This window comes from Neopelma chrysocephalum, unplaced genomic scaffold (assembly GCF_003984885.1).
Source record: "Neopelma chrysocephalum unplaced genomic scaffold, ASM398488v2 Primary Assembly neopelma1_101, whole genome shotgun sequence".
Classification (NCBI taxonomy): Eukaryota; Metazoa; Chordata; class Aves; order Passeriformes; family Pipridae; genus Neopelma; species Neopelma chrysocephalum.
In genome coordinates, this window is record NW_020897764.1 from 3,586,439 (window position 1) to 3,610,442 (window position 24,004).

The 24,004-nt window shown below is 40.5% G+C and overlaps 1 protein-coding gene and 1 long non-coding RNA gene across 3 annotated transcripts; one reads left to right on the top strand and one right to left on the bottom strand.

The window, feature by feature from the left end:
- The first annotated feature begins 13,259 nt into the window (after positions 1-13,259).
- Positions 13,260-22,661, top strand: GORASP1 (golgi reassembly stacking protein 1). Of its 2 annotated transcripts, none has more exons than XM_027695447.1 (9): positions 13,260-13,389; positions 15,917-15,997; positions 17,066-17,269; positions 17,925-18,011; positions 18,358-18,488; positions 19,047-19,188; positions 19,725-19,869; positions 20,162-20,317; positions 21,990-22,661. In XM_027695447.1, the coding sequence occupies exons 1-9, from the start codon at positions 13,327-13,329 to the stop codon at positions 22,271-22,273; spliced, it is 1,293 nt and encodes a 430-aa protein (XP_027551248.1). In that variant the 5' UTR covers positions 13,260-13,326; the 3' UTR covers positions 22,274-22,661. The 2 variants fall into 2 exon arrangements, with proteins under 2 accessions (XP_027551248.1, XP_027551249.1); XM_027695448.1 differs by lacking the exon at positions 13,260-13,389 and adding an exon at positions 14,101-14,384.
- On the bottom strand, positions 18,343-19,706 carry LOC113973398. The gene is made up of 2 exons (XR_003536205.1): positions 19,479-19,706; positions 18,343-18,546 (listed from the first exon to the last, which is right to left on the bottom strand). It is a non-coding gene; the product is annotated as an uncharacterized LOC113973398 (long non-coding RNA).
- Positions 22,662-24,004: the final 1,343 nt, after the last annotated feature.

Consider the following 24,004-nt stretch of genomic DNA (forward strand, 5'->3'; position numbering starts at 1 on the left):
TATTCCCAGGCATGACAAACTTTGAGTTTTCAGATCACTAGGATGAACCTTCCAACCAGGCAAGGAGTTGACAGTGAATATTAAACAGGGTAGCAAAGATGTTTTCCCGGTGACAAATAAAACCCTGGACTTTCTACAGAAGTGACAACTGGTGAAGGGATCAGGAGAGCTGGTACACTGACTGATTCTGTGCTTTGCATCCGCAATATCACCAAGGTAAGTCAAAGCCAGAACTCCAGAGGTTTAGTTAGCTGAAAGGGAACTTTTCCACACATGTCTCCAGATCCAGAGCTCCTTCTACACCAGAAGAACTAAACTGCACCAGAGGTTAGGGCTTGGCATTTCTTTCTGCTGTTTGTATTGTGAAACTGTTTACACAATTTCTGGTGTGGTTTTGCCCCATGTGAGCCACCACAGTCCCAGACAATGCTTGGTCACATTTTAGTGCATATTTTAAGCCAGAAACAATTCAAACAGTCAATTGGGTTGCACACAAATGGGTTTAGAGTTGAAAGAGTTTAACCCCATGGACGTGAGATATGTCTTGCCAGCTAGACACAGGAATAAATAATGGGTGCCACCCATTTGGTTTACTAATAAAATGATTTTTTTTCATCATCTGAAACTCTGTCCAGATATCTCCTTTGTGAGCCTGCTGCTGATGCAAAGTGAAGCAATTAATCTTTTCACCCTCAATATGAGCAATATCACCTTCTTGAAAAGTCTGGATGCTGCAAAGCAGTTGGGCAACAGAGCTCTCTACTGGTTATGGTTCTGACTAATAAACAAATAAAATTTAACTTGACTGAGACCAGACGATAGTAAGCCAGTATCTTAATGAGGATTACCAATAGCAAACTTCATTAGCAGTTTTTGAAATACTGTGTTCAAATTCCTCAAATCCTTAGTGATTTCCCAGCCTTCTCTGTTCTTTAATAGCAGTAAATAGTTATTAAGAACTTTGGCCCTGAAATATTTTCATCTGGGTTTTGATATTTTAAGGTAAGATTTTCACCCGCAGTGGAGGCAGGTTCTGATTGGAGTCTCCTTCCTGCCCTGAGAAATTCGAGGAAAAAGACTGCAGGAGAACTGAATTGTGCAACTCCAGGGTATGATGCTAAACACCTGCTGGTCTGGAGTAACAGATCTGACAGTTTTTCACTGAACATGTACTGATGCAGAAAGATGGGAATGGAAAGGAAAGAGAGGATGGCTTTGACATCTCGAACAAAGACTCAAAATGCTTGTTTTGGTGCTAAAGGCCATGCCAAGGTCCTCAAGCACAAAGCACAGTGATACTGTCAGTGCTGCCCACCTCTAATAGGTTCATGCTGTTCTCAAAGAGCTCACAGTTACTGAAGGTGGGAGAACACTGTGAGCTTTAAAGGGGTTGAGGCAGCAGTGGCACATTGTTCTCTCCCTGGAGAATAAAGGGATAACTTGCTGGAAGTGGTGAATCAAATTAATCCTTTTCAAAGTGTAAGAACCTGGTTTAAGCATTGAAAAAGGACCCTAAAAAGGGTGCTGTACTTGACAATTAAATGAAAATGCACAGGAAAACTTCAAGACAGCAGCCAACCTACCTTTTACACAGCCCTACAGTAAAAGTCTTGGATTTGGTAGAGGCAAAAGCATCTCTCAGGAATGTAGTCTTATCCCAAACAATGGAAGGAGTGGCTAAGTTCACCAGAGTAGAAAAATCACTTCCATAAGTTATAAACAGCCTGTCAGAAAAGTTGTGGTTATGTGGCACATGAAGAGCCAAAGCCCAAGAAGATCTAGACAAATCTGAATCATACTGTTCATAACTCTCTGGCCCCAGTCACTGTCCTTTCCAACTTTGCCAAATTACCTCACAGCTTGATCAGATTGTCCATGTGCCTATTTGGAAAGAGTGACCAATCTTCTCAGAGTGAAGTTTCTATATTTACCTATATAAAGTGCCACAAAAAAGAAGAGTCTTTTTAGAAAAAGCGAATTTGGAAATATTTGCATAAGTGTACATCTTAAAAACTTATAAACTCTCTAAGTGTATGGGTTTCTTCAGATAGATATTTGACTTTTTATAATATATCAATGGATGTACAGGTTTTCTCATACATATGCCATCCTTCATAAGACATTTTTAGCTTCAAAGTTCTTACAGTTTTAACAGATCATGTGTTTGCCAGTTCTGATGCACAGATTAATGTAAAATCAATCATTTAAAAAAGACACAAATCAGGCACCAACCACATAAACTATGCCAAGGAAGAAGTTAGCCTTGGAGGAGAATGAGTTTGTTTACTTTTCCCCAAGTACCACAATCCTTACTTTTAATCATGACTGCTTAAATACTTTGTTTCTGAATACATGCTTAGACGAGGAGTGCTTCTGCAACTAATGAAGTACTTTTGCTGGGCATTAAATAAATGTAAACTCTGTCAATGGCATGTGTTGCTGGAAAGCTGCCAGTTCAGATCTCTCTCTGGGACACAGATGCCTACATTTCTCCAAACTTTTCCCCTAAATCTCCAAATTGATGCTCCCACTCCCACCCTGAAATCGTAGCAAACCCCTGAGCTCTACTAAATGCACAAAGCTCCCTTTGTTGAGCAGTGATCAAGTTGAGCAAGAGAATCGATGGGTCGTGCCAGATGTTGGCTGTGCTGTTTAACACCATCCACAAAGAGGCACCTGCACCGTGGTGATGATGGCAAATAAAACAGAGAGCAATATTGATAAAGAACAGCATTTCCTTTAACAACCATGCTCTGGAAGGAACCAGCCCTCTGAGGGCTGGCAGCCAGCTGGCAAGGATAATTTGTCAGAGGAGCACACAGCATTAGGGCATTGGCTTGTGGGCTCTCCAGTTACAGGTATTTACATAGCTCAGAAGTGATGATCAGCTGTGCCAAGGGTAATGTTACTGACACGGCTGAGCTGCTCTAACAGCTTGTTCCCACAAAAAGAAGTGACTTGTTATCACTCTATTCCTGGCACCAAATTCTTCACTTGCCTTGAGCTCTGGAACTTTTCCTCTCGCATGGTGAAATGATTTGATTCACTAACACCAGGGAAAATATATTCCTATTTTTGCTGGTTGTTTCTCTGTTGGTTTGGAAAGCTGAATCAGGCAGGTGCAGAACTGGATGATTTTCAGGCTCTATGCAAAGAGGCAGGTGAGACCCCGTGGCAAGAAGCAAGACAGGGGAAGAGTACAACCTTCCCATTTCAGCACAGCAAGTTCCTGAGGGGCTTTGAATTTGTAAATAGACATCAATGCTCAGAAGTAAAAAGTATTGCACATCTAAATAATGAATATTTTACTGTTATTTTCATTCAGTGCTGCAAACACAGTCCTGTGCAGGCTGAAAGATCTGTGACAGATACTCTCTACTGTATCTTCACACACATCCCAGTCACCTTCACCTATAGAGACCTACTCTGGAGCAAACAAAAAAAACAATAAAGATGTAAACAGACTCCAGTTAAAATAATTTGGGTTACAAACAATTTGGGTTACAAACTGAGTTTTAAAGCAGTCACACAAACTCCACAGAGGTTTTGGTCTGAAAATCCAAAATCCAGAAATATTCTTTTGCATGCCTTACCAGCAGTAGAGTCCTTTGAAGTAGTTATAGCCAGATTCCAAAAATTATTGTTTATTCATAACTTCAAAGAAAAATGTAGTTTTATTAAGGTTAACATGTTTTCTCAGCAAATCAACTCATCTTTTCGAGGCTGAATAGTTACACAAAAATTATAAAGCAATGAAGTACATTTTATCTCTATCTTACAAAAACTCAGATGATTTCAAATCTGGAAAAATTTAAATATTGACTTAAATCATGCAGACTTTATTTTGTTTTGGTTTGTGTCTGTAATTAATCAGATACAGCAAAAATGTTTATCTCTTGGGAAAAGGGTAAGGTTTTTAAAAGAAATAATGGCAGAGCCACAGAGCCAAAAAGAATCCAGTTGCTATTGGCATTTCCAGCTTCTAGAAGAAAGCTCTTCCAAAACTGTCAGATCTATTCATACTGTAATGTTACACTACCGAAGTTCCTATAAAATCCTGGATTTTACTCACAAGAGGAAATTTCTTTTGGTGGAATTGAGAAAACAATTTTCACACTGTCATGAGTAAGTTTTTTAAAACTTGGAGTGAAAATCTGAATCAACAAAAAACCTTCACACTTATTTAATGTTATATACCTGTGATTTTCCCCACAACATTCTGATAAAGGTTTATTGACTGCTCATATTTCTGATTCTTGATCATGAGATCTGCCAAAAGCTTGTAAAAATAAAAGGAGGTTTACAAATAAAAAGCCCTACATATGAGCAGGCATTAAACAATATTCCAATTTTTTTTACTTTAAATACTATCAGAATACATAATAAAAGAACTAATACCATCCCAAAAGCATGTGGGACATTTCCACTTTCTAGGAAGAGAGAGTTCCAAACCCACTGTTGGGTGTCACACAATGAATGGATGGATCAGTGTCACCACTTTGGTGACAATTACTCACAAACCCCAAAGATTTCTTCTATGTGTATTGAATGAATATTTTTTTCTGTCCAACGAAGACTGTATGTAGGGGATACAGAGCTCTGATTTTCATAATTTCATTGCTTTACTCCTTTTCCATGACTTTTTCTGGAAAAATATTAGTGATGCCAACCTATTTCATGAAGCAATTTTCTGATTAGCACTTTTATGTAAAAACAGCGAGCTGGTGTGTAGACTGGGGAACAGTTTTTCCATCTTGACAATCAATCATCCAAATTAAAATCAGCCAACTTCATTATTATCTGAGAAAATAAGAAGTAATTAAAAAAGATGTATTTAGATAACAATTGTAATAAGTATCAAGAGCCTCTTATTTTCTCTCTACTGAGTTCTGTCACAGAAGACAGAAACAGAGCAAATCAATTTTTTCCAAAGCAATTTCAATCTACTTTTATAATTAAATCAAAGATAGATTTCCCCATTAGCACAACTATTGCAGTATCCGAGTAATTATGAATAATCAGCCAAGGATATTCTTTGCTGATTTTCCTTGTGCATCATTAATTATCCGAAGTGACAGGGCTAACATAATTTCTGTCATGAATAAACAACTGGAGGAAACACAAAGGAAGTCAAGTACAATAATAAGGAGATGCCCACTCTTTGAAAATCAGAGCAATCCTGGAAAATGTTCATAGCTGTTCTATTTAAATGAAACTGCATGTGCTTGCAAGACATTAAAGCTTGTGATATGTTGCATATCATTAATTCTCAGTAAAAGTGTAGATTGAATTCATACTTAATTCAGTGCAATTTTCTGCCGGTTAATGGCCCTGAGAATCAAACATTCACAAACGTAAATGGGAGTTTTTCCAAACCAATACTTTACGGTCTTTAAGAACTGGCTTTTGCTGCACGTAGAATACCATACCTGAACAATTTTCCTTTTTGTTAAGTGTGACCTGATTTTTGCATTTGTAATAAGATGCTCTCTTCTGGTGATTTACTGTATTACATATGAATTTTTAAATATTTTTCAATTTGATACTTTTTTTGAATAGAGAAATGAGGACAAAAATGGCTAGCGTGGGTGGATTTTCTTTTTATGTTTGTGTTCCTGTTTGGTTGTTATTCCATTCTAATGTGAGAAATGTGATTTAAGAATTCCCCCCTGGTAATTCTATGGTTTTGAAAAATCAATAAATATTAACTTTTCTATATTTTTTGAGGACGTGACACCAAAAGAGCAATTACTCTCACCTTGTATATAGCAACTATGAATGACAGGTTAATTGAGATTTGAAAAAATACATTCTCTATTGTTGGAGCGTATGTTAATGAACTTTTATATCTTTCAGTAGCTTGTACATAGTCCTTCTGATGCTGATAGTGCTGGACAATAATCAGTGCTGCCAGCTTCTGCTGAGAAGAAATTGAGCCTGGTTGCTCCAGAGGGTCATGTTTCAGTGTTCTCTGTTGTATTTAAAAACCTGCAGCAACAATGAAGAGTGTAAGAGAGATTCCTGAAAATGAAATTACAATTGCAACAATTTCTGATGGTTTTTCAGAGCAGTTTATTTCACATCTCTGTGTTGCTTGGGCACCAACTGAGGAGCAGACATCTGCCTTGAAACTGCCTTTTTCTGGTCCAAACCAGAGATCTCAATTCACTGACTGGTTGGAGAGCAGCTCTGCAGAAAAGGATCTGGGAGTCCTGGTGAACAACAAATTGGACACGAGTCAGCAGTGAGCCCCTGCAGCAAATAAAGCCAACCATGTGTTGGGCTGAATCAGCTGAAGTGCAGCAGGTCAAGGGAAGTAATTCCCCCTCTGTATCCAGCAGCTGTTGCAGTGCATCCCTGCAGTGCTCTGTCCAGTTCTGGGCTCCCCAGTGCAAGAAAAAACATTCATGTACTGGAACAAGTCCAGAAAAGGGGCTGTGATGATAATAAGGAGGCTGAAGCCTAAAGAGTTAATCAGCTCATACTCTTTATCCCTATGGAGTGACTCAGTCACTTAAACATAGGCTTATAAAGGCTTTTAAGTTCCCTGGAGTATCTGACATATCTTCACAGGGCTGACAGTCTGACGTGGCCCAGGGAAACTGGCTCTAGGCAGCCCCTGCTTGAGCCCTGGGGTTGGACAAGGTGACCTCCGACGTCTCTTGCCACCTCGACCATTCCGTGGGAGACCCATTCACTTCCAAAGCTTGTAGGTGGCTGAATCCAAACACTATTCACGTTATTTCAGTGTGCTGGTGACTGCATTACTGCCCCACTGCTATCAACCCAGCTAAGCTGCTTCTGCATCCAGCAGCACAGCTGAAATGCTGGAAGATTTCCAAGGGCTCTGTTTGTACAGGAAATACCTTTGCCTACCAACCCGAGCAGCTCTGATAGCACTGGTACAGTAATGGACACAAAAGAATAAACTGCTTAGTCTCTGCAAGCCTCAGTAATAAGAAAGACTTTAAAACATGGCTATACTGAATTTAGCACTCTGGAGCTTTGGAAACGCCAAAACTCTCTTTACCACTGAGCATCAATATGTTATTTATATTAAAAGAAAATTCTCTCTTGTAAATACAACAGGGAGCTTGAAACACACTAGTACAACAAAATCCACTAAGTCCTGAACCCTTGTCTCTGCCCAGCAACTTTTAAATGTACAAATATCTTTCTTTATAAAAGATTCAATTCTTTACAGGTCCTGAAGAGGTGATACTGTTAGCAACGTGATGATAACCTAAATTGTTTATGTGTGAGGTATATATGAAGATGTTGTCTTATCACTGTTAGGGAAACAAGAATTCCCATTTATGAGCATCCCGTGTAAGTCTTCCAAGAGGTATAAATAAATATGACTGAAGGTCTTGACAGTTTTATTAATATTTGCCAGTGAAGTGGATGATACCACTGTGGATAAGCTTTACCACCTGTTCCAGAAAGGCACCGGCATCATGTCATTCATGTGTAACAACAAACAGCCTTGTTCAGGTTCTCAAGCACCCTGAGGCATCTCAGCTGCCACTGAAAACCTGTGTTTAAGCAAATTAATTAGGTCTGTAGGCACTATGTAGAGATCTTAGTGTTGACCTGACTACCCTAGTCAGCACCATTCCACCAAGGACAATGATTCTGCCATCAAGTAGCTTCCAACTCAACAGCGAGTTCACTTTGTTCAAAACAGATCAGGTAACAAAGGGCATCTTTTGAAGAAAGTTCAGCATCTTTAAAAGATTGAAAAAGATCCCACTTTTTCAGGACGATAAAGGTCCTGCAAATCAACTGCAAAAGTTCAAGATGAAATGAATTTCCTTAAGAAAATGCATTTTAAAGAGGTTTGATCTACTAGATGCTCTGCCTCTTAATTTTGAATATTGAATTTCTGTAATCTATCCTCAGTAATGTTTAGTTCTACCCCCAATTATTTTTACCTAAACATTAATTGTTTAGGGTCAACTTCTTTGCTCATCTTAAAATTTATCATAGGCCTACTATTATACAAAGATTTTATATTGACAATGGCAAAGAACTAATCTCCCATTAGCTTTTTTCATCATTCTTGATTTAACTAATTAAGCTCATTCACAGAATTTCTTCTATTTTGCAAGCTTACTTCTGAACCTTGCTGAGTTCAGGCAGTTAATATTTAAAGCATTTACCCTTTAGAAAGTTTGAATGGTTATTCCTTCATAATTTCTGATGAATTCTACAGAAAACAGTTTGGAAAGAGGCTAAAGATCTTTATTCACACAGCCCTTCTGCCATACTGAACAATTACTTGTACACTGGACATGCAAAATCTTTAATAAGAGCTACAGCCAAGAGTTGCCTGTTTTTCTCCACTGATTGAGAAAAAAGGAATCTACAACTAATTCAGCTGCAGCTTTTCAAACTGTATCTACATATCTAAATGTAGAACAGTCAGCACACATTTCACATTTACATAGGGGCCTTTAGAAAAGACTGATATTGCAGGCAAGCTGTAATTGCTAAGCATAGAAAGAGCTTTGAAAATTAATCATTTAAAGTTTACAGTTCTCTGCAAAATCTGCCAGTTCTGTATTATATTGTTTTAGCTCTATTTCAGTGAATGATAAATGACATTTCTTTCAAAAACCAGAATCTGCAAAAGCGAAGTCCTCATAGAGATGTCATTGTGTGGAAATGCCATAACACTGCAGTATTTGTAGTGGCTTAAAGCACTTTAACAATCATACTATATTTCTTATGATCTGCCAGTTTTTATGGTTTTAACCTCACATCACCAATTAGTTGTTTTTTATAATTTACTGACTTTATTACAAAATGAAAATCCTCTGTTGACAAAGTATTTTAAAGAATGCCTAAAATATAGCTCTTGGACATGTATTAACAATAATACAATCATATTTTCAATGTCTAATACACAATTAATGGAACAAAATTTAAAAAGTAAGATTTCAAAAAGTGTTTATTCAGAAACTTGACAACAATTTCACCCATCAGTTATGGAGTAGCCAGTTTTCATGACACAAATATGGCACCTTTGTTCAATGTCACGTGGGACCAGACGGTCTCCTTTGTCTGTTTTCAGAAACTTTTTAAATGCAACTGTTTCCTGTACAACACAACTAATGAGGAAAGAATAATTGCAGAGAAAACACACAGGAAGAAGAGGCTGGAAAATCTTCTTGGACCTTTTTGTCAGTAGGTCAGGATTTCCCTCTCAGCAGAACAGTCTGTAAGACCTGTTCAGAAAGCCTTTTAATTCCAGGCTCTTTGCCTCTGGCATATAACTACATCAAAGTCATTCCAAAGTTACAAACAAATGTAAGTAGACCCGATGAAACAGTTTTACCCCAACCATTATTTTATTTTCCCACTCCAGGAAAAAAAAAATTCTTGCTCCTCAGAAGATGTTTTGGAATTATGTAAAAATATCCACCAAAAAAAAAAGTAAAATTATTTAATTATCCCAGATTATATAGTAAACAAGAAATGGAATCTGAATAATTATAATCTGTACAGTATACATTAGTTTTTGCATATTTATACGTTCTTATATTTTGACAAAAGTCTGATGATCTCATTTTACTTTTTTAATACTGAGGACTTCTGCCTTGCTATGGATGAAATGCCATTGATACACTCCCTCCCTAGATCCAGGAGACATTTCTAGCTTTCTGTCAAGTCCTTCATAATTTTTATCCATTAGCCATAAAAACACTCCTGCAAAATATAATTCATTAGTCTCTGCGTTGTTCCTGCTTCTCTTATTTTCCAGGTTTAAACCACCTTAACAATCTAGAAATAAATATTCAAAGAAAAATGTGGTAAATGTGTCAAATTTTGAAAAGTCACGTAGTAGCAAAAGCAGTCAAATGAAAAAAAACCTCCTAATCCTGAAACACACATATATTTTCAGATTTTGACAGATTGTGCTACTGAAATCAAAATTGTTCAGCATTTGCAGCTTGGGTAGTAAAGTAGTAAGTTTTCTTCTTTAGAAAGTACATCTTAAAAAAATTAATTATTTTTGAAAACAGGGACACTGAAAAGTATTATGGAATTCTATCCTGACACAGAATGTAAATCTTCCATGACCTTGTACAGAACTTCATCTCAGTCCCCAGCTGAACCTTGGGTCACTCCTGTGTGAGCTGTAAGTGTTCCATGTCTTTCAGGATTTTTGTATTCCTAAAATTTATTACCTCTTGTAGAAGAAGTAGCCACTAGTTAGTGTTCTCCTCTAGAGTTTGAAATACCCTTGTGCCGCCGTTCTAGAAACACCCACACAACATTCAAAGTAAATCTTTAGTGTAGCACGGAATCCTCTTCAAGGGATTTACATGAAAACAAACCTTGATTTCTTTTCATGAGAGTACACAATGTGTCACTAGAGATTCTGCTATGCAATGCTGCCCTTTAATAATTTATTGAAGTCTCTGAACTTTGGGTAAGGTGACAAATTTCATATGGAAGCACTGCTCAAGTGTTGAATAAACAGGAACTAAAGTATTTTTCTAAATAAACAAAACTGATGCAAAAGAGTGGTCCAGGGCAGATTAGATTTTTTCAGTAATTTTAGTGACAGCAACACTAATTTTTGTACTAGTCTACTTAGTAAATTAAACGTAAAATATACCCACATCTATCAAATTATTTCTTTCATACTACAACTCCTATTTAACCTGCATAATAGCATGAAACACTGGGCTAATGCAATGCCAAGTTTCAAACTGTTGGAACTTTTGACAAGTAAAATGCAAAAGCACATGGGGAAAAAAAAGACCACCTTATCTATTTTTTTACACCTTTTGTCATCTCACTGCTGATCTCTCTTTCCAGGGCTTTCAGAACATGAAGAAAAGCAATGTCTGGGTTTTTTCGATCACTCTTCAGATGATCTTTCCATTCAGTGATCATTGGCTTCTAACATCTATTTCTTATCTTTTAACTACTCATTGAAATAAATACACCTTACAGTATTGCTGCTTAGTTTCCTTAAAAAACCCTGATAAAGCTTTTTTTTTTGAAATCTAAGCAAAAAGATCACTTCTTTCTGTGTGTTTGTTAACACCTTTAGGAACTGCAATAGACGTGTTAGGTGGGATATCCCCTTATCAGGGCCATGTGAGCTTTTTCCAAGAACATAATACTCAGACATCCAGGAAAAAATGACTATTTATTATAGCTTCTATTACTTTGTTGACACTTACAGACCTCCCCTTCAGATTTGTACTAGAATTCCTTCCAAAAAGCAGGGTATTTGGTACTTTCCACTCCCCTGCAGCCAATGGGCTTTAAGCAGTTCAACACAACTTCTTATGCTGTGCTGTCTCATTCCCCTGTTCCTCCAAAGAAATTGGGAAAGTATCACCTATTCCTGTAAGTTTACAGGAAGTATCACCTATTCCTGCAAGTCCATCTTGTCTCTTTATGGGCTCTTTGACCTCCACCTTGACAAGAGACAGATGCAAAGAAAGGTTTGGGGATGGGAACCTCCTCATTGCCTTCCATGGTAAACACAAATGCAAAGAATTCCTGTACATATATATTTTTTTCTATGATCTTATATTTCCAAAGAGCTAATTTTATACTGGGATCAGACTCTCTTCTCTGGCATCTTCTTTTGATATGACTGAAGAAACATTTCTCATTTCTATTTGTAGAAACACAATTACACCACCCACACTACAGTTCTTCACTGGCTCACCTGTTGTAAAAAAATACGAGGGAGAAAAGCAGTTTAAGAAAAAAGACAACTATGTGGTAAGGTTCCCAAATATACACAGCAAAAAAAACCCCACAGAAAAACGTTTGGCACAATTTTATTTTTTTTCTGAATGCTTACATGCACTTCTGCCATCTACTCAATAAATGTGCTGCACAGATCTGCAGTCACAGCTTAGAGACAACTCCAAGAAAAAGTCACTTAAAGAGGCTCCTGAGAATATCCAGATCTTTCTTTGGAGAAAAACGAGTCAGTGTGTGTGGCTTTCATGCATAATTAGCTACTGAAGCAACAGGGAAATTTAGAATTTCGCTTGGAAGCAAAGGCAGAGGATGGAGAAGCAGCTCTTTTTCTCTTATGTCTTTATGCATCACACTTGAACCACAGAAATTATGTAGATGGATCCTTCGGAAAAATGACATTTTGGAGGTGAGAGCAGCGCTGCCAAGGAGTTTTACTGAAATGGATGCTTTTATACCTGAAATGAAAGTACCCACACAGGAAATATAACTGGCACTTTATCTATAATAATACAATAATGCTTCAAATTATTACTGCTACCTTGAAAACTTTCAGAACTTTTCCATTAGAGAGCTGGAGGCAGAATCAGAAGAATTTATCCCAAGTAAAACACAGGCATGAAATTTCTGGGGGGTGGAAATATCACCACCTCTTGGTGATCACCCACATACCCACTGTGCCTTGAAAAACAACACCAGGCCATTGATTTGCTTCTTCACCTCTTAATGCTAAAAATCGTCTCAGCTGGTGGAAACACCGTTCTAGAGCACAACACCAGAGATGTGCCTACGGAGAGGAAGAGAAACACATGCTCTTTAGAAATGTATATGTGAAGTCGATATTGCTAAAATATTAACAATAATCTCTTTGTGGGTTATAATAACGGAGGAATGATTTTTAAAGGCTGTAAGAATGAGAACAGTAGTGAAAACAGTAGAGAACTGGTTTGGTTTTGCGTGTTTTTTTTTCCTTCTTTTTTATGGTCTTAAGCTGCGACATGGGATGTTTAGGTTGGACATTTGGAAGAACTTCTCCACAGAAAGCAGAAAGGGTGATTAGATGTTGTGATGGGCTGCCCACGGAGGTGGCGGAGTCGCTGCCCCGGAGGTGTTTAAGGAAAGCCTGGACGTGGCACTGAGTGCCACGGTCTGGCTGACACGGTGGTGTTCGGTCAGAGGTTGGACTCGCTGATTTCAGAGCTCTTTTCCAACCTAAGCAACCCTGAGATTCCGTGATTTTGTGATTTTCTTTTTGTTTTGTTTTTTTTTTTTAATTTTAAGGTTCGACGGCTCCCCCCACCCCTCACACTGGCCCCGCCCCCTCAGCGTTGGCCCCGCCTATCGCGGCAACGCCTCGCTTCCCCGGCCCCGCCCCCGTCGCTAGGGGGCGTTCCCCGCCGTCGCGCGCCAGGGCGCGGAGTGGAGCTGATCTCTTACCTCGCCCCGCCGCGCGCCGGCGCCGCGCTCGGCGCTCGCTTGCTCAGGCCTGCGGGAGCGGCGCGAGGGCGATGCTCGGAACCGCCGCCGCCGCTGCCGCCGCCGCCTGAGGGTCCGGCCGGGTCCGAGCGGGTCCGTGGCGGTGTCGCGGCCATGGGGTTGGGCTCCAGCTCCGAGGGCCCCGGCGGCGGCGCCGAGGGCTTCCACGTGCACGGGGTAAGGCGGCCGCCGCCGGGCCCGCGGGACGGAGGGAGGGTGGGAGGGCCGCGAGGGGCTCTGGGCGCTGGGGCGTGTGCGGGGGCGTCCCGCTTGGCCGCCGGCCTGTGGGGGCTGAGGCTCCACGGCTCCCACCTGTCGGCCCCTTCCCGGGAGCTGCCACGCCGGCAGGGGCGGGGCGGCCGCGCCGCTCTCGGTGCCCGCGGGTGCCGCGACCCGCTGGGTCCTGGTGCGAGACAGCCCGGGGGAGCCTGCGGGGCTGCCCTGGGGGAACCTGGAGTAGTTTTAAGAGTAGTCTAGCCCTCTCTCTGTCCCTGCTCCCCTCTCTCTCTCTGCTCCTCTTTCTCCCCCGTTCCTCCTCCCCCTGTTCCCCTCTCCCCCGTTCCCCTCCTCTCTCTTCTCCCTTCTCCCTTCTCTCCTTTCTCCCCTCCTTCCCTGTTCCTTTTCCCTCTTTCTTGGTTCCCTTCCCCCTCTTCCTGCGCCTTTCTTTCTTCTTCTCCCTTCTCCTTTTCCCTCTCTCCCTGCTCCCTTCTGTGTGGATCTTCACATCTTGTCCGGAGATTAAATCCTGCTCCAGCCTCCCCCCGGCGCTGGATGTATTTGCGAGTTTGTTTTGACTCTTGTATATCCAGCACTGTCTGCACACACAGTGGTGTAAAGGCGTATCCCGGCGTTTCCAGGATAGGCAGAGGTGTTGCTGATAACAGCTGTTGAATGAGTTATCATTTCGATTGGTGGGTGCTCTCCCTCGCTGGAATCAGAGTGGAAGTGTTGTTGCCACGTGCTGCTTTACACATCAGCCCAGTTTATGTTTCTCGGTGTCACGAGGTGTGTTTGGGGTACTGGTGCTCTGTATCTGCGAGTGTCAGTCTCCTGAACTGAGCCTGCTCCGTCAGAAATGAGTGTTGGTCCTCCTTTCATGCTGAGCGCAGGACACTGCTCAGGTTTCTGTACCGGAGGATGATTTTGGTGACCAGCAGTCTGCAGAAGACAAAGTAATTTCTCTTTTCTCCAGGGAATTCATGCAGCTCTTGATACTGGGTCATTTTGAAAACCAAGTGCAGCAGGATTTTTTTTTGCAGCTCACAGCTCCCTGTGGGAACCTGTGTGGCTCTTAGACACCCGAACACCAACGTCCTGAGCTCTGTAGTAACTTTCACGTGCTTCTTGTGTACATTTTCATCCTGGACATTATGTAACGTGATGGTTTCATTCTAAGGCTTCTTGAACATTGTTTAGAATTTGTATGTAAACATTTTTAACCTTTGGTTCAGTATAAAGCTGTCTGTTTGCAGTTTAGGGTTGTGATGAAAGTTAATACTTCCTACTCCAATTGTGGTTACAGTGCTCAGTCTTGACTGTTTAATAATAAAGCATGATTTTTATTCTTAGTTTTGCTTTAAAAGCTTTTGCTGAAGTAACCATGCTATTATTTTATAACTATAAAATAATAACTGTATATTTACATTAATATATGTAAATATAAATATATATAAAATATAAAACTATTTTATTGGTGTATTTTATAACTTACAGACAGTTCTGCCAGCAAAAGCCCCAGTACCAATACACTTTAACTATTAAAAAAACCCCAATACAGCAGCTTAGTGCTGTATATATTGTACAGACCAAATATAAAATATGGTAGTTAAACTTTCCTAGCAATGAGCTTCTCAGTTTAGATGATGCCTGGGTTGTAACTTGGTGCTTAAACTTTGAGGTGCGCTTCAGGAGTCAAATATATGAGGTCAAGGGCTGCTGAGATAACAAAAAGTAAAGTTAAAATCAGTGCAAACTTGTCAGCACGTTTGCAGTGGTTCCTTAACATCCTGTTGCTTTCATAGTGTACCTTGGAAGTGGGTGGCCTCTCACAGAATTTGCACACTGTGTAACTCGTGGTGGGGTTTATCTTGGTGTGAATGCATTTCAATAAGTGTTCTCTCTATTTGTTGCACCTGTCCTGTGACAACTTGGTTATAATGAAATCAAGATGCTGCAGCTCTTATTTCTTAGGAATCCTTTGTGAGTGGTGGCAGTTTCCTTGACCAGTACCTGTGGTGAGGCAGCGTTTGTAGTGTGCTCATCTAAGTGTTCCCGTTCCAGTGGGCTGGAAACTGTGGGAACCCAAGTGTAAATTGTGTTTATGGAAAAACAGCTCTGCTGTAAGTGGGGATCTCGATGTTCTCAGGCTGTTAGAAGCATGGAAGAGATCCTGAAGCAGCAGTTTGAGAACTAAACCTTTCTCCAAAGTATTCAGTATTTAAATTCCAGGCTGTGAACACTGAATCACAATATTTGTGTTTTCTATGGGGTTAAAAACCTGCTTTTTACAGCCATATTTGAACACCTGTTGCTCATAGTTTTATAAAACTTAGTTCACAGTTGTGGATTGCTTCCTGAAATCTGTCATTTGGTATCTTATCTCTGGTTCAGCTCAAAAGTAAATATGGAATTGTGTAAACATTAAGACTTTTACTTATGTAACTAGAGATCAGTGTTTAATAATAATAAAATGTATGTTTTTCAGGTCCAAGAAAACTCCCCAGCTCAACAAGGAGGACTGGAACCTTTCTTTGATTTCATCATTGCCATTGGACACACGAGGCTTGTAAGTCTCAAAGGATTTTAATGTTGGTTTTTTTTTTCTTCCCTGCATGAACTATGGGTGTTGTGTTGATTAAAAAATAGAAGCCAAAACTGTCACAGTAAAGAAAGCTTTTCACATTGTATGTGGCATTAAAAATAAAGTAAAATTTGCTGGTGTTCAGAGTCTCTTCTCTGGCTGGATCCAAATTCGAGGAAAGGGTCTTATTTATGCCTTTGCTCACCTTAACTTCTTAACAGGTTGACGCAATGTTTATGTTATTACTCATTCCTACGTATTTTTTGCCACAAGGTGAATATTGAACTGGTGAGTCAGTAGTAAGAGCTCAACATTTGTTTAAACAAACTTGTTTCAACATTTGATAAAACCTGAAAAAGAATCGTAGCCTGTCTGCTTAGACTTTTGGGACCAAGAACACAATAGGTTGAGTTGTGAGAGAAGAGTTGAGTTCTGGTTTGGTGGTTTTTTGGGGGGTTTGGTTGGGTTTCTTTTGTTTGTTTATTTAACAGGCTCAGAGCTTCACCTGTATGCTTCACCCTAACCCCATACAAGCTGAATTCATTAAGTTTGTCTTGCTTTTATGAGCAGAGATGTCTTTTTGGAAGTGCTTGTTGTAATGGTGATTGTGGTGGAAGATCATTTAATCTTTTTAACGTGACAGACACGATGATGGTTCTGTCAACTGGTCCCAAATAGTCTGTCCTTTCACAGTCAGTTTGCAGTGACTTTGAAGGGCTCAGAGACATGAAGTGAAATGTTGCTGCTCGTTGTTAGACTACAGAGTTGACATCTCATGTTTCTGGTATTACTTAATAGCAGTTGTGAAGCATTTCATGCAAGTGATGAAATGGAGTAACAGCAATTACTTATGTAAAGGGACATGTGCTGACAGTACTGACTGCTTTCTAATAAAAGAAAATTGAACTGCTGGGGCTGTTTGTGAACCACAGAGCCTAAACTTTGATGGGTTTGGTTCTTTGTATTCAAATTCTGCCTGAGATGTGGCATATGTTACAGGTGCAGCTGGGAATAATGTTAATCTAATCCTGTATCTCTTTCTGTGCTCTACAGAATAAGGAAAACAATATGTTGAAAGACCTGCTGAAGGCAAATGCTGAGAAAGCAGTGAAGCTGGAGGTGTATAATATCAAAACAATGAAAATAAGAGAGGTGGAGGTGGTCCCCAGTAACATGTGGGGAGGACAAGGCCTTCTTGGAGCCAGCGTGAGGTTCTGCAGCTTCCAGGGAGCCAACGAACACGTTTGGCATGTTTTGGTGAGAGAGAATTCTTTGGTGGCTTGTCAGTGTTCATACAACCTTGCTTTACAGTGTAATATTTAGAAGTAACTTTTATGCAAAGTACAGTGCTGAAATCTCACAGAGGAAGGAAGCAAAGTCTTGAAGGTTTGAGCTATTTCAGTAGGGACAAGGAGTAGGTGGCTGTCGGTGTTGCCTGTCGCTGTGACAGAAATAACTCCATCCCAACCAGACCCAATAGTGTAGATGGGAAGGTTTTTTTTTGTTGAAGAATCAATGTCAAAAGCAAAAACATTCTGGCCTGATTGGTGTCTCTGTGTTGGCTAAACTCCATTAAATTAATATTACAAAAAGCACCACAAATTTATTTTAAAATTAGAGGTAGAACTGAAAAGGAAAAACTGTTTTTTATGTTTCCAGTTGTTTAAATAAATGCAACTTTTCCACATCTTTGGAGTATCTTATTTTAAATTGGTAGCATCTTGGTCTTTATTATTCAGCATGTTTTACAAGATGTCACATCACACCTAGATGTAGACTATTCAAGGACTTCTGTTTTATCCCATAAACAAAATGTTCTCTCCTTCTGCTGTTTTTGGCATTAGCTTTCCCTTTGATCTCGGGGTGGTTTATCCTGCTGCCCGTGCAGATGACAACTGTCATTCTTTCACAGGACGTTGAACCTGCATCTCCTGCAGCTCTGGCTGGTCTACAGCCCTACACTGACTACGTTGTTGGATCTGATCAGATTCTCCAGGAGGTAGGGTGCATTCCAGTAGGGACTGATTGTCTTTGCCAAGTGTATGTTGTAGGATTTGTTTTTTCATAAATCTAATTCTGTGTACATCAAGCGTATGGGGATGGTGTTTGGGGATTTGGGGAGGTTGGTATTTATGGCAGATGCTTTATTGTTGAGGTGAACATTATCTGTCTTTTTAATGTGACAATAACAAGAAGTTGCCATTAAAGATCAAACTACACCAGTGAGTTTTCTGGCTCTGGGTTTTTAACGTCTCATGTTGACTACATAAAATGCTGACTTGCTTCCAGCTCCTTGTCTTGCACATGTGAGTTTATTAACTTCGTCTTTCTTTTTTTTTTCTCAGTCAGAGGATTTCTTTTCCCTGATTGAATCCCATGAGGGGAAGCCGCTGAAGCTGATGGTTTATAACACTGAAGCAGATTCCATTCGAGAGGTAGTTGTGACTCCCAATGGAGCTTGGGGTGGAGAAGGAAGGTACTGATCTCTGGACAGTCACTTGAAGACAGGTTATATACTTGCTGTAAATGAGATCCTGTTAAGAGTATTATTACTGTCAATTGCAGCTTGTTGTTTTCAAGTTAAGCCTTGTTTCCTTACACTTATCACACAAAACTGTTAATCTCTTCATAAAAAAAAAAAAAGCTTAGAACTAGGAATTGGGCTCATCCTGGATCTAATCCTTTTGAGTTGAATCAAATGGCAAAAACCCTGTGTTGAGTTCTCCATTAGCAGATTCACTGTCTTCATTCTCATAGTCAAACACTGAGCTAAAGCAAGAGCAAAACCCACATCAGGTCAGATGATACATTCTGTAAAGATATAAACCCAATCAACTGAAAGCTAAGCTGTGTATTTTTAAAAGTCAACTGCACAGCATTCCCTGAGTACTGTAAGTGAAACGACTCTTGCAGGTAGGTATTTCCTGCTATAGATGAAAGACACAAACTCTTCTTGTTGTGAAGAGTCAAAATTTAAAACACTAGTTTTGTTAAGAACACTTGTTTTAAGTCTTGATTTACTTGCCTCGTACAGCTTAGGATGTGGTATTGGATATGGCTATTTGCACAGAATTCCAACACAATCCATAACATCAAAGAAAAAACCAGAAAGCAAACCACCTTCACCCTCACCAGAAGCTGGAACTTCTGTACCATCCACTAATGGTTACACAGAGGTAGGTAAGAAATAAATGCCAATCTCTGGGATGTTCTCTGGAGTTTGAAAATGTTCTACTTTTTTTGAACATTGGTAACACCGTGTATTGGAGTACAGTGTTTAATTTTGGTTGAGTGAAATGGAGTTGGGTGAAGGGAAAGTGAGAGCTGAGGGTGCTGAGCAGGTGTGAGATCACCAGTGTTGGCTGATACAAGTTTTTGCCAGGTATTTTCCTCCTATTTTCAAGACTTGCATGCTCTATACTACAGTTGTACCAGTCAATGAGAATGACATTAGAAGAACACTTACCTCACTAGGAAAAAAAACACCTACAAGAACTGAGCATGGACTGTTCTTCTAAGAACATACTGGCTTTAAAAGCTGAACTGGAACACTTTGATGTCCTAATTGGTGTTTGGCTTTCAATTTCAGCATCACAGATTCTCTCTGAATTGGTGTATCTGGAAACAGGCAGGATGCTTTCATAGGGAGGTTGGCTTCAGGTGAAGCTTTCAATGTAAAAAGATGTTTTTCCTTCTTACTGTCTTATTCCAGACTCCATTGTTGGCACCTACCTCTCAGAGTGACAGCTCTGAAACAGTCATGAACTTGGATCATTCCAGAGATCAAGAAATGAGTGGTTATTCACCAGAAAGCTCACTTTCTCCTCCTCCCCCTCTCCAGAGAGTTATGGATCCAGGTATATTTTCTTAGGTGGTTTTCAGCAATTCTTTAGAGGACATCTAAATAAATGAATATACAAGCTTGAGACTTAAATGTAGAACTGTGAGCATTGGCGGTTGTTTTCCTTGAAATTTTTGACTTCCCTGAATTTCAGAGCTATAGAATTGAGGTACCACATAAGTGAAATTTATTTGCATTTAGCAGGGAGGGGACTTCACTGACTTTAGTCTGGATATAACTTGTCTTTTTTAATCTAGAATTTTGTGTTGTATCTAAAAAAGTGATGTAATATTCGCTTTCTCCTTCAGGATTTCTAGATATGTCTGGTATTTCATTTTCTGAGCTCACTAGCTTAACAGAAGTGTCCAGCATGTCCCCATCTGCCTCCTTCAACACACCAGCAGCAGGTGCTTCCACAGCCCCTGAAAAATTAATGTCAAATGATGAAGCCTCTACGTATTTTGGTAAGTGCATTCAAGACTTCCTTTATTTCTGGAATTGCACCAACCCATACCTGCTCAACATTGTCACACTTTCTGGAAATAAGCGAATTTTAATAAAAATCAGAAAGGACAGGCAAAAATCAGATGGAAAAAGTAGCAGAAATGGACAAAAACTAATGGGCTTTTTTATAAGATTATAGAAAGTGTGTCTTTTTCTTTAAAAGAAAATATTGATTAAACTGACTTTAAAAGTAGGTATTTCTAAAAGCAGTGTAAATGACTTTTTGTACCACAGTTGTAAAGCAAAACTGAAGTTTTTTAGTTAGTCATCTTAATACTGTCTTTTTGTGGTGGTTGACCCTGGCTGGACACCTGGTGCCCACTAAGTCGCTCTGTCACTCTCCGTCCTCAGCTGGGCAGGGGAGAAACAATCCAGTGAAAGCCTCATGGGTCGAGATAAAGGCAGGGAGAGATCCCTCTCCAGGTGCTGTCATGGGCAAAACAGACTCAACTTGGGGAAATAAGTTTAATTTCTTACCAAACAAATCAGAGGAGGATAGCGAGAAATAAACTGAAATCTTAAAAACACTTCCCCTCTCCCCCCCCTTTCTTCCTGGGCTCAAGTTTACTCACAAATTTTCCATCTCCTCCTGCCAGAGGCACAGGGGGACTGGGAATGGGGGCTGCAGTCAGTTCATCACAGGTCTCTGCTGCTCCTTCCTCCCCAGTGGGGGAGCTCCTCACACTGGCCTTGCTCCAGCATGGGGTCCTTCCCACAGAGATCCAGCTCTTCAATGTGGGTCCTTCCCACGGGCTCTAGTTCTTCAGGAGCTGTTCCAGCATGGGTCCTTTCCATGGGGTGCAGTCCTTCAGGAACAGACTGCTCCAGCCTGGGTCCCCTGTGAGGGGTCCTGCCAGGACCCTGCTCCAGCACAGGTTTCCCCCAGGGTCACAGCCTCCTTTGGGCATCCCCCTGCTCCAGCATGGGCTCCTCCACGGGCTGCAGTGGATCTCTGCTGCTCCCCCACAGCCTTCCATGGGCTGCACCAGGGGCTGCAGGGGAATCTCTGCTCTGATGCCTGGGGTACCTCCTGCCCCTCCTGCACTGACCCAGGAGTCTGCAGAGTTGTTTCTCTTGCATATCCTCATTCCTCTCTCTGGCTGCTGTTTTGCAGTGGGAATTTTCCCCCTTCTTACATACATTATCCCAGAGGTGCTGCCACTGACACCGATGGGCTCAGCCTTGGAGCTTGCTGGCATTGGCTCCCTTGGACATGGGGGAACCTTCTGGCAGCTTCTCACAGAAGCCACCCCTGTAGCCTCTTACTACCAAAACCTGGCTGTGCAAACCCAACACACTTTTCTGTTTAAAAAAAATAAATATATTCAGAGGATGCCTGCCTTTCCCTTCCAAAAGGTAGGGTGACTGTAAGAGTTGCAACGCAAAATAACAGTAACAGTAAGAACACAACAGACCCAAAGGTTCATGGTCTTTTAAAAACCTGTGTGCACCATCAGATTTTCTGGATTTGGGGAGAACTGAGTAAATGCAGCCCATGTACTTGACAGTTGTGAATCTGTTCATGTGCCTGTACAAGGTGTCTCATTCAGGCTGATTTTTCTAGGGTAACCAGGGGTGCTGCTTGTTACCTTGCCAGTTTTTATTTTCTTACAAACCATTTCCGTTTCCCAGAACATGCCACAGCTTTGGCCCCTGAAGATATAACCCTGTATTCTGAAGGCTCAGTCAAGCAGCCAGAGCTGGATGACCTACTACGTTCAATTCCACCTTTACCTTCTTTTCCTCTTCCTCATGAAATTTCTTCAAAAACAACTCTAGGAACTGATCCTGATAACCAAGAATCAAAGCTGCTCGTGAACAGCACGGAGAGCTCATTAACCACTGCTCCAGAGAAACCAGAGGAAGAGGCAGCAAGTGAACAGAAAGAAGAAGCAGCTGCACAAGATCCCGAGTGAAATGGACCCTGCTCGTGTTTACAGACTGTCAAATGCTGCAGCTTGGAATATTTTTCTGATCTTGAAAGAATTACAGTTACTCTATTTTGTTAGTGTAGACAATACTAGAAAAGAAATCACATGAAGTACATATCTTGTTGTATTTTCCAATCACTGTTTAATGGACTGATCTGTGTTCAAACTTTGAATGCTGTCCAAAAATCACCAAATTAATGGAGAAATTAATGCAGAAACAAGTTGGACACTGGCAAAATGTCAAGTTCCAGAATTCACGTTTGCCTACAAGTGCTCCTGAATGTATTTATGAAGGCACTGTGCCTGAACAGTGACACTTAGTGATGATTTTATCAGTATGATTGATGGCATTAAAAAAATATTTATAGTTTTGTTAGAAAGCTTTTCTAATGGTACTCCTTGGGTAGACAGTTCTTGTGCCTTGCAAGGCATTTCTCACCCCAGGATACTTTTATTCCTACTTAATACTCCTCAGACTGTTATTTTTCTTGCTTTAAGTCCCTTCTCTGTAAGTTACCTTTGCTACAACTACTTCCACAGTAAAGGAAGTGCCATGTGGTTTGAAGTTGCAGCAGAGATGGGACAGAGTCGTGGTGGGTCCTGTCATTCACTTCTGCTCTTCTGTGGACCAGGTGGTGGCCTCACACTTAAATAAAAAATGAAGCAGGGGAGGGAATGATGATGGTTATTTGAAACAAATGGAAGTGAAAATGATGTTTAAGTTGGGGTGATGAACCTTTTCAGTGGAGCTGAATGTCTTGGCTTCTGTAATGACTGAGAAATAGCTTTTCTTTAGTTGTGCTTTTCTATTTACTCATTTCTATTTTTATACAGATCGTTGTAAGTTTAAGACATGGGGCTGTTGTGCAGCAACATCAACTGCTTTTTGTAGCTTTTTTGTTTGCACTTGTCTTCAAATAGATTCTGAATGTAGCAGCAAACATGACATGAACAATGAAAGGTGTGTGGTCCTATAACCCTCAGGGCAGTGATTTATCATGGAATGTCAAAGGGATAGGGAATAACACAGTTACTGTGGTGAAACTCCTTCCTGAATTAAGAGATGTGTTGAAGCTAAACACCGAAGTACATTTATTTAGTACAATATTGCCTGATTTCCTTTTCCCTGCCCTGTCTCCTGCTCTGTTTCTGCACTGTGCAGATCAGTACGTGACAACTGCCAGGGCTGAAATCTGTTACTGAGGCAGGAGGGGGGGACTGAGAGTCCCACAGACTGGGTGAAGCTGAGCTGTCACAGGCCAAAGGGTGAAGTCACAGCACAAGAGGTCTTCAGCTGAGTCCACCCTGGCATAAAATCTGTCCTTGGTACTCCTTCATCTCTGTTGTTAGTTTGAAATACTGCAAGTACAGTAGTTCTGAACAGGACTGTCAAAATACCTGTTGCTTTAAAGAATGTATTGAGCCCCAACTGCAGGCAGTAGAATAGAGATTTGGACTCTAGTCAGCTAAATGGTCTGTTAATTGCAAACTGGTTTTATTTCCTGTATTGCTAAAATAAATTTCCTCTTTTCTTTCCCCACCTGACTGTTACAAGGGTGAACAGCCAAACACTAAAAATAAATGTAATTTAAACTATTGCTAAGTTTGTTTGGTCTTGGAGCCTGATGACTGAAGACATCTAGGTGATCTATTTATTGATGTTGTTTCTTTAGGACTTGTTTCTAGTCTTCCACCTTTCTCAAAATTGGTTTTAAG